At 36.4% G+C, this 11,174-nt stretch overlaps 1 protein-coding gene across 1 annotated transcript; it reads left to right on the forward strand.

The window, feature by feature from the left end:
- Positions 1 to 1,116: 1,116 nt before the first annotated feature.
- Positions 1,117 to 9,961, forward strand: LOC134790034 (UDP-glucosyltransferase 2-like). Its single transcript, XM_063760790.1, has 8 exons — positions 1,117 to 1,385; positions 5,253 to 5,337; positions 6,025 to 6,229; positions 6,523 to 6,717; positions 7,031 to 7,253; positions 7,487 to 7,706; positions 9,326 to 9,545; positions 9,689 to 9,961. The coding sequence occupies exons 1-8, from the start codon at positions 1,242 to 1,244 to the stop codon at positions 9,957 to 9,959; spliced, it is 1,563 nt and encodes a 520-aa protein (XP_063616860.1). The 5' UTR covers positions 1,117 to 1,241; the 3' UTR covers positions 9,960 to 9,961.
- The last annotated feature ends 1,213 nt before the right edge of the window (positions 9,962 to 11,174 follow it).

Raw genomic sequence — 11,174 nt, forward strand, 5'->3', positions numbered from 1 at the left:
TTTCAATCCGGAGGTCGCGGGTTCAAATCCTGGCTCGTACCAATGAGTTTTTCGGAACTTATGTACGACATATCATTTGATATTTACCACTAGCTTTTCGGTGAAGGAAAACATCGTGAGGAAACCTGCATACTTACATCTCTGCGAAGAAATTCAAAGGTGTATGTAAAGTCTCCAATCCGCATTGGGCTAGCGGGGGGACTATAGCCCAAGCTCTCTCGCGCAATGAGAGGGGCTGATTTATTATTATATTATATTGGAGTGAAGCATGGGATGAGTGAATCGATTCAAACCAATGAATAATGACCGAAAAGCTTATATATACCGCGCCTTATATTTTTATTGTTGTTTAATTTTTCCTTTTTGTAATTGTAATTTAGCAAGTCCGACACAAAGTTTCAAAATTGGATAAGTACTATTAAACATTCTTCAGGAAAAAATAAACGTATGAATCGTTTGAAAAGATCCAATCAAAAGTTAATGACATCAATCCAAGTCTATGATCCAAGTGCAAGTATATATCAGCTTATACTTAGTAAGATGTAGGGTATGATATTTATTTGTCTTGGGTACAAGTAAAGGACGAAGGAAATATCCCAGAATAGGTGTTGGTTTTTATGAAAACAGTGCAAGCAATGAAGTTATTATCTAGGTACAGATGTAGTGCATAATTGTTTTCCTTCGTATTTTCTCGGAAACAGTCAACCTCAATACTTTTTGTACCGAGACTGACTGAAATAGTAAGATACGTTCGTACGTTTCCGTGAAAATACGAAGGAAAACAATTATGCACTCTCTTTACTATGTATCAACTCTTTCTTATTTCAAATAAACTGGCCGTGACCTTGGTTTCATGCTGTTATGACCCGCGCCTATTATTAGAATCGGCAAGGTCAGTATTCGAACAATATTATTATCTAATCAGACACTCTTTAGACAAGTAGGTAATTTATTTAGGTAATAATTAACTTCTACATATATTCATTTACGAATACTTCTAGTTTTGCTAGTGTATATTTGTATCATTCCAACCTTTGTTTATTAATAAACAATAACGAATTAAGTTTCGTATCCAAGCACGATGCAGTTACAATCAGTAACCAAGGCAACTACCGTGCCGCAGAGACGCCTACCAGACCGTTCCATATAGCGACACTGATAAACTATCGATTTGATCTTATCTAAAGTTACCTAAATGAAACAGTATCATAATATGTAAAGCTGAAAATATTATTTACAAAATGTTTTTTAAAGTTTTGGTATTTGTGAGTTTAGTGTTATGTTTAGATGCGTACAAAGTATTGGTGTTGGCTCCGACGCCGTTCAGGAGTTTGGGTGTGCTGGGTGAGGCCATTGTGAGGCATCTTGTTGAGGCGAAACATGAAGTAAGTAGATACTTGGTCTAAAAATCCGTGACATGTGAATTAACCACTCCAAAAAGACATAAACCGCAATTATGTCCATTTATTAAGGTCGCCACCACTAAAAACTATACCTGGGTCGTTCTACCGTTTCGTGCCGATTTGACACTTTTTTGGAGATTTTTTTTATTTTGAAGTTACAGTGTAGATTTTGATATTGTGAATGTGAATACGTATTGTGTATATTATTTTAAGAAAGGCACCTATATACTAGTTATACTTTTGGAAAACAAATAAGGAAAGTAATGAAGGCACATATGGAAATGAAAAACCAAGGGAAGGTAATGAAACACGAATAGAAGGAAATGAAATTAGATTAAATACAAATTAACTTTATTGGTCAAAATCAAAGTAATAATATTTTAAACGATGGAACCATAAATATCTTGGCTTTTAAAAAGTAGTGTTGACCTGTTTAATATAATAACCTACTTTTTAACAATACTTTTTACGATGTTTCAGTATTCGTCTTCGGTCTCATTATTTGTCAGAACTAGAAACATATAATAATGAGATTTGTAATGTAAAAAACTGCTTACATAAATGAAATTAAAAAAGCTTAAATTATCTAGAAATTGTTATAAAAAACAATCGTTATTTATGATAAAATATATTATTCGGGAAAGAACTGAGGTATAATTTTAAACTATCCAGTATCGATGTAGGTAATGTGACTTAGCCGTCTTTGTAAAGGGCAGATGCTGATTTTTTTAAATAATGAAGTGGGCCACTATATTACATTTACATTTCGGACACGACCATTATAAGCCGTTTCAAAGGGAACGGCGGGCCGAGGTAAAGCTGCAGGACAGCAGAGCTTGGAGACGAACAAATAGTTGTGTATTAAAAAGCAAAACTAGCGGACTGCAAACACGATGTGCAGCTCTAAAGCCGTTGGAGGTCGAAGAGCGTACTCTACGAAACACCAAAACCCTATGTAGATAGAGGCCAAAGGCCGAGTACGCCCCAATAAACAAAATACTTATTATAAATAACAAACTCCATAGGGTTGTAGACTCAAAAAGTCGCACTTTCGAGGAAAAATGTTAGGTCAAGCCGCAGGAGGGTCCGAGATCACATTGGTTAAATTTCAAGCTCTCTTAGTTCTCAAGTTAGGTCTTCTATGGAAGCGCAACGTGATCAGACGGACTGGGCCTTCAGCGTTTATGCGGACCTCGGCCTTTGGCCTCACTTAGCAAAGTTCTGCACTCTTGCAGATTGATATTTGGCCTTGTACGGAAATCTGAAGCTCACCCGGGCCTTCGGCCTTGCTTTTTAATACATTCGGCTATTGGTTCTTGTTTGAGGTCAGCTCCACTGAAGCTCAGTCTTTGACCTCGTACGATTGTGCCCGCTGCCAATAGTTAAAAGAAATTTTGAACACCTTTTGCGGAGCCCGGCTTTCGACATCGCTTGCATTTGGGCATTGAAACAATTTAAGGTCTACTCTCCTGCGAAAGCTCGGCTTTCAGCCTCGCACTCGCAGGAAAGCGCGCCACAATCGGACGCTCCGAGCTGGCTGCTCTTTCTTTGCGGAACTCGCAGAAAGGGGTGGGAATGGGACGCTCCTCTCCAGTTCTAGATGGTGTTGGACCATTGTTTCATGAACTTTCTAGATTTTTCTAAAGCTTGGCCTTTAGACGGTTACAAAGTTACAAGAAATTTCCCTGATACGGCCAACCCGTATTTTAACTTAGCACAAGAAGAGGCTCCCGGGAGCAGATCTTTGTGAGACCCTCCTCATAAATATCTGCCGTCGGAGGGCTCGCTCTTGAGCTTTATTCAAGGACTATCAAAAGTTTTCAGTATTTTAATTAGCAGATAAGTTAGGCGTTAGATAAGTTTCAATAGGGTCACCTGTCCAAAATGTTCCGCATTTATAAAATGTTGGAAATATGATGTATCTATCCGATATATTTACAATATTTCCCATGAAAAAAAAACTACTTACGCTTACGCGCCTATCTGCTTATTTATATGCAATATCCACAACCAACAGGATTCCCATGACATAGTGTCGGGTATAGGTAAGAATCTATACCCTGAAACTCTGTCAAACGGTCTAACGAAGTCGAAAGAATGGGACATACATACGTTTCGAAACATGAGAGTTATGATTTGAGAGCGTATGTGCATATAACTCTTGGGATGTGGGCTAAAAACATAAAAAGGTATCACATCTGTCATACAAAATTATTGTTCATTTCCTTCCAAACTGGTTCATTTCCTTTACCCGAAAATATTGGAAGAAATGGAGAGGGATGAATTGGAGTGGAATGAACTTTCGACCGTTTTTTTAAATTTCTTTATCGTCTTTAAGGCTAGAATGTCATCAAGTAAAAGTAATGAAGAAATACCAAAATGCTGACAGATTATTAACAAGGTGATTTTTTTGCAATAGATAGCACCAAATTACTTAATGGATAAAAATGAGTAGTAACCGTGACAAAGTGCTTTTCCGGTGAGGAGAACCAAAATTACTCGTAAATCAAGAGCGCGAAACCTCCTTCGTTGACGTATTGCGGTAGACTAAGGTAGTAAAAACACGTAGCAATCACAGGTATTCGTGAATAAAGGCGCGTTTAGATTTGGAATGAGTGGCAATTTTTTAGAGTGAAAATGAAGTCTTTCGCGTGACAAAAATAAAAAGTGCGTTCTCTCTATGATAATTTAACTTTTAAAATACGTAGGTACCATGTACCATTATTATACTGATTATTTGCTTATTTATAAACAATAATGGAAAGTACGGTTTATCTGCAAATAATAGTGTTTTTAAATTTTCGAACCCAATGGTACGCCATTTTAGGTCGAGGGAAATGAATTTTTCGCATGTTTTTAATTTTTATTTAATAGATCATTAGGTTTAGCTAAATTCCAAAACTGGCGCATTTTCCGTACCACATAAACATACCTTTTAAAAATAACCACATGTAAAAAAATATAATTTTAAGGCTTGATGTGGGCTCGGACACCAAATCGGCACGAAACGGTAGAACGACCCACCTATGCATTGTATTTACGGTAAATCATATTAAAGGTTTATTTAAAATTACCTACATACAATAAACTGATGTTGTCGGGAGATTACCGCTTGTCGCGATATGGTATTGTCATGGTTTCTATTTTTAAGAGAAAATGTCTGAATTGCAATATGTTATAGGTACCTTTAGAATATTATTTTTACTTTATTCTATAACACTGCAAATGTATCGGTAGTATAAAACATAGATATCGCATAAAAATTGCAGGCCTTTCAATTTTTTCGTCTATAAAAAAATCTCCATTGGATTCTAATTTAATGTGAGATAGGTAACTAAATTCATGAAAATCATGAAGCATCACAACATTGTTACATTCGGGTGCGGTAGTGGTTTCATACCTACCTACCTCATTTATTGGAGCGTACAAAAATGGGCTAACGAAGTCAATTCAATCCACTGAATAATGACCGAATAACTAACCATACCATAAAAATACCTACCACGTACTTTGTAATTCGCTATAACCCTAAGTGTATTGGTAAAAACGCTTTTTCGTAACGTCAAAATCACCTCATTACCTTCTTACCCATTTAAATTAGGTAGGTGAGTAGTAGTTGAGTACGTAGGTACCTACCTGTTCCACGTATTTTTGTCAATTTATCACACCATGTTTGCGCTTATGGTAGGATGAGAGGTAAACGGTAATTTGATGACGGTATGTTATTAAATTCGGGCAATTTTGGGATGAACGGATGCAACAAACGATCGATAGCCCGCCTGTTTCTGGCTGGGCGTCTCTATACTACAATATACATGTAACTAAATTATCTACTTATCTCTATTTCAGGTCACATTTGTCACGGCATTTCCAAAGGAAAATACTAAAAACTATCGTCAAATCGATGTTAGCGACAATGCACTTGCTCTAAGCGGTAAGGGGTATTCAGAATTCAGAGTGGACAACAATTTGACATATTATGTAGTTAAAGCCCCGGTAATGAAGTTGAACTCGCTAAATGCAGTTACACACCAATTCGTCATAGCGCCTAACCCTTAAATGCATAGTATTGCCAAATGTCTACAAAGCATTAGACAGCTCACATATTTAAAAAAAAGGCTTACGTTCTTGAACGCACCTTTATACCAAACGGTTAAATTTACGGAATATTTTTAATTTATAAGAATTACATTCGTTTTAAGACGAAAAGTCGGAAAGCATGGAAACATCCAGAAGTTGATAATTTTAAGTATGTGATCATGAACGGTGTTTTCGGGGTTTGTAATTATTTTATATTTAAAATCTTTATCACAAATAGTGTACCTTTCTAATGGTAGTAAAAAAATTGATATATCTATTACTGAAAATTACATATTTACATAAATATGATTTAGCCAATTCAGCTTCTAACACTGATTTCGCAGTGAAAATCGAAGTTATATTTTTTTTAACTATTTTTCCTTGAAATTGAAAACAATTATGTGATACATATATTAATTTCGTGCAAAAAGAAAAAATCATGCATTTAAGGGCTAATCTTTGATTTGTTGACTCGCCGCGTTTAATATTGTATTGTCATATTATTAGCCACCCTCGCAATTGACCAACATTTCATTTCCAGGTAACGATGATGGTGCTTCATTCACTTTAGCCTGGGTGATGGAAAACCCTCAGCTTATGAACGACATTCGTTATCTGCAAGACGTAGCGTATATAATTGCAAATGAAACATTCCAAAATAAACACTTTTTGAAACTTTTACAAGATCCCAAAGAAGAATTCGATGTGGTCATCAGTGAACTATACGAAACAGAGTTATATGCCGCGTGAGTGACAGAAGTCTTACTCCTTCTACAACCTTAACTTTCATTTGACATACTTGTTATTTTTACCGGAAAACTAAAGATTAGAAATTTAAAAATTAACTACTAAAAGCATCAGCCTATTATATATAGTTGGAATATTATTTATTCTCTTTGATATCGACCCGCATTCGAACTTTGTGAGTTTAATTCATCCATGTTATTTTCCAATTTTGCCATGTTATTAAAAAAAAATTAAATGTCACCTTTTAAGAGAAGCGTTAGATAATAAGTTGACTGAAATTATAAATTTTTAGATTGGCTGCGTTATATAAATGCCCATTAGTCTGGAGTTACTCAATGGGTGCCCATTGGATGGCTCTAAGATTGGTCGCAGAGGCCACCAATCCAGCGTTTGCCGCGGATTATCTCTCACCGGAGGTACCTCCATTCGACTTTTATGGAAGACTCAACAAGCTTTGGCTGCAAATTCAGTGGAGTTATATTAAATGGTAAGATTCTTATAATCGTAGAGAAAAAAATGACTGCAGATTGTACTCTGATTTTATCAATCATCAAATAATCAAAATTTTCTGACGAGACCATAGGTGCTAAAATTGCACCTGCAGATTTCATCATCAAACTAAGTCTATGGCATAACTCTTTAACTTCATTTCAACTTGCAGCACTTAAATTAAAGTTATAAGGAAAATAGGCATAATTTAACTAGGTAGATTTTGATCACCGGTAAGCACCAGAAAAAGTGTAACTCACAATTTACAAGCTTATCACTACAGACTCTGGAATTAATTTAAACATTTTTAGGGCCGACACATTGCCTAAGGAAAAAGCTACTTACGAGAGATTATTGAAGCCGATATTCGAAAACCGAGGGCTGTCTCTTCCAAGCTACGACGACGTTATGTACAACGCTTCTCTGATATTAGCTAATGACTATAAAGGAAACGGTCTGATGCCGAGTACGCCTCAAAATTTCCAATTTATTGGAGGCTACCACGTGGAGACACCTCCGAAACCGCTACCAGAAGTAAGTTGGTGTTTGTAGATAAACTACATCGATTATTTAGTTAAACTAGTAGCAAACGGATGTACTTTCCTCAAGTTAGAGTCAACAGCAATGAAAAAAGGGAAGGTAAATATTATACAGATACGAGGGTTCTTTGATAACTATTAAATGTGTGTTGTTTCTACCATCGAGGTGAGAAGGAACCAGTTTGGATTATGCACAAAATATCCCAACAATACAACTTTACGTTTCAGAATATTCAAGAAATATTGGACACTGCGAAACACGGTTTCATTTACTTCAGCATGGGCTCCATCTGGCAAAGCAAAGACATACCCGTCAACATTGTCAACGGCCTGCTGAAGGTGTTTGGTGAACTGAAGGAAACAGTCATTTGGAAATACGAAGATGTGCTACCTAACTTACCAAAAAATGTTCACATTCTAAAATGGGCACCGCAGCCCAGCATTTTGGGTAAGTTTATAGTTTTAAGGTATTAACCCATTCAGGGCCAGCGACTCAGCGTATGGGTCATGCTCAAACAGTTCCGCAGGGCCAGTGACTCACATCTGAGTCTTGAATAAATTCTGATTTAAACTTAAACGAAACGTAATTTGATGTAATAACGTAAGTATCATATAAGCTAACAACCATTTCTATAAGGTATATTAGGTTAAAAAATTATAAACACGTATTTTTTAATGAAAACAGGGTCTAGAATATTCAAGTTTGGTTTACTATCAGTGCAATATAGTAAATATATTGAAATTCTAGATACATATGCGATGCAAGCAAACAGAAAAATCCATATTTAAAAAATACAAAAAATATATATATTTCAGAAGTTATTGACATGGCTCAAGGTATGGGTCACCGTGGCCTGGCGCTACTTGTAAAAACTACTAATGTTTCCGTAGCAGGCTAATATAAACTTTATTGGCTGGTTTTAAAGCTTATTTCATGTTGACGCTGTTTGATATTGTACCATTTTACAATCCATTACTGTTTGGATGATGGTAAGCCACATTTTGTAGGAACCAAACCGTAGTATTATAATATTTTGTTTTGTATGAGGGGTAAGACAACTAGGATTTTCTCCCACTGTACTTTTATGTCATAATATTTGGTGATCGTTGTATTGTATCTTAGGCAATTACCTACTAACAATTATGTTAAGGTTCATTTTTTTTTTCGTTTCAATATAAAACAAGGCGGTTGAAACAGTCATCACTAACTAATATTAATAACTTAATATATTACAAATAGTTTGTGACAAATATTTACAAGTTCTTTAAAACATCGTGGTTTCTACGGCAGATTAGAAAGTAAGTACTATAATACATTTTAAGTTCTCTATTGTTACTAATATAATGGCGTTTACCAAAACAAAGATAAATGACCGACCAGATGTAAGCTTATCGGACACACTTGGACAATAAACAAGGAATGCATCGGAGCGGAGGCGGCGGTATTATCTTTCATGTGATATTTGTCACAAGAGTTCAAGAAGTTATGTATTTTATTGTATAGATTAGAGATGTATTTTGGAGTAACATGGGAAATATTATTTAGTCACGATTTATTCGTAGGCGACTTTATACTCCTCCTGTGCTGTTTAGTGATTTCGTATTTTGTGACCATGGCTATGGATTACCAGAATTTGAACCCGCCTAACCAAACTGCAATAAGTAATTAGTTTTTTTTATAGGCACAGAAAAACGGTGGTTAGTAAAAATGTTGCATAATGCTGTTCAACTGGCCGGCTTCATAAGCGGCGATTTATTTACCGTGCGCGCCAGGCTCGAGACCCATAAGCTGAGTCATACGTTTTAGCTAAAAACGGTTTGTATGGTGGCCCGGCGTATTGTGTACGCTCAGCGGTACGTGGCCATGAATGGGTTAAGAAGGAATTACATTTTACGAAAGATACTTTTCATTTTATTTTTAAATTTTTAAATGCTATAGAACCATGTGCTCAGCATCAGCAACAGTTTACCATAGTGAAACTTTTGTTTGGGTTAAAGATAGTATTCGAGCATCGTTGAATGCTTACATATATGTTAACTAACAAATGATTGCTAATTACTTTCTAGCTCACCCCAAATGTCTATTTTTCATCACCCACGGCGGCCACTTGTCTTCCATCGAGACCGTCCATTTTGGCGTGCCTACAATAGGGATACCGATCTTTTTCGACCAGTTTATCAACATTAACAAGGCCGTAGCCAACGGATACGCCACTAAAGTGGACCTCACTTACAATCTCCACAACGACTTGAAGATCGCTATTAACAACATGCTTGCAAATTCGACGTAAGTGTAAATGTGTAAAGACATCGGTTGTATGACACTGAGATCTTTGCTACCCTGAATTATTATTATTATGACTACATCTTGTCAAATAAATTTTAATACGTAAGTATTATAAGTTAATTATGAACTTGTTTACTTACCAGGTTCAAAGAAAGAGCGAAGGAGTTGTCCCAGTTATACCACGACCGCGTGGTGCCGCCAGGCAAAGAGCTGGTGCACTGGGTGGAGCACGTGGTGCGCACGCGCGGCGCGCCGCATCTGCGCTCCCCCGCGCTGATGCTGCCCTGGTACCAGAAGATGTACTTAGATGTCGCTGCAATAATCATTAGTGTTGTAGCCACCGCATTTATTTTATTCATACGATTGTTTAGTCGTAATTCTCGCAAAGTGAACATGGAGAAAAAGCATAATTAAATTATATTCAGAAATTTTGGACGTATTTGTAATTTTTTTTTTAACTAAAATACGAGTATGTTACTTAGGTAGTTAAAATAAACGAACGAATACAATTAAAATTTTGTTTCATTAAGGTCAGACAGAATCAGAAATCAGAACCTAGGTACCATTACATACGTCATAAATATACATACATTCATATTTAGAATGCTGATTATATTTAAGCAAATAGGTTAATATAACTTTTATCGACCTTATTTGACGACCGGTCTGGCCTAGTGGGTAGTGACCCTGCCTGTGAAGCTGATGGTCCTGGATTCGAATCCCGGTAAGGGCATTTATTCGTGTGATGAACACAAATATTTGTTCCTGAGTCATGGCTGTTTCCTATGTAGGTATATGAATAAGTATATATAGGTATCGTCGCCTAGTACAAGCTTTGCTTAGTTTGGGGTTAGGTCAAACTGTGTAAGATGTCCCCTAATATATTTATTTATTTATCTTTTATCATCAAAGTAGGCTTGTGCCTGCTCGGTCACTACAGAGAGCGCTCTACTCTCGGTCAATCGGTCAAACGAACTAGTTCGGTCTTTTAGTTCCTTTAGTTCAGTTCGGTCTTTGAGAGCTGGGAATGTATGAATCGATTTTACAGTAGTTTTTTTCTAAATTTTTGGCAACTGAATTACGATTCAAGTTGTACGATACTATATGACGGTTAAACATAAAAAAAAATAAAATAAAAAGATATGTTTGAATTTTCTTCATACTTTTCAGGTTTAGGACTGTTTGTCACTCTTTTATCTCGTTCGCACTCGTGCCAGCGTCATTGTGAATTGTGAACCTTTTCGTTCAGTCTATTTTCTGTTTCACTCATGTCAAGCGCTCACCAATCCCACTGAACTAACGGACCTAAAGACCGATTAAGAGCGTGTAAAAAAATTTAGTTCCTTTCGGTCCTTGACGGGATTTCATTTTTAACAGTTAATAGTTCATGACCGACACAAGCCTACATCAAAGGCTTTGTCAAACCCAAACAGTCCAACAAGGTGGGCCGAATGTCAAGATCGCAGATAACCCTTGCATGAGCACAAAACAAAAACTAACTAAGTACCAATTGTCTAAGGTGGCAGAGGTTAGAAGGTCGCGGACGACATATTTTTATTAGCCTGCAAGCCAAATAAAATAATACCCAATTTATTCATTCCGGCCCAGACCGGCGAGGGCGATTGACAA

This window comes from Cydia splendana, chromosome 1 (genome assembly GCF_910591565.1).
Source record: "Cydia splendana chromosome 1, ilCydSple1.2, whole genome shotgun sequence".
Taxonomy (NCBI): Eukaryota; Metazoa; Arthropoda; class Insecta; order Lepidoptera; family Tortricidae; genus Cydia; species Cydia splendana.

Bases quoted from the DNA above. Each gene is read 5' to 3' on its own strand.
- LOC134790034 (XM_063760790.1), top strand. From the start codon at position 1,242: ATGTTTTTTAAAGTTTTGGTATTTGTGAGTTTAGTGTTATGTTTAGAT. The intron at 1,386-5,252 runs GTAAGTAGATAC...TCTCTATTTCAG, and splicing joins TTGTTGAGGCGAAACATGAA to GTCACATTTGTCACGGCATT. The intron at 6,718-7,030 runs GTAAGATTCTTA...AAACATTTTTAG, and splicing joins CAGTGGAGTTATATTAAATG to GGCCGACACATTGCCTAAGG.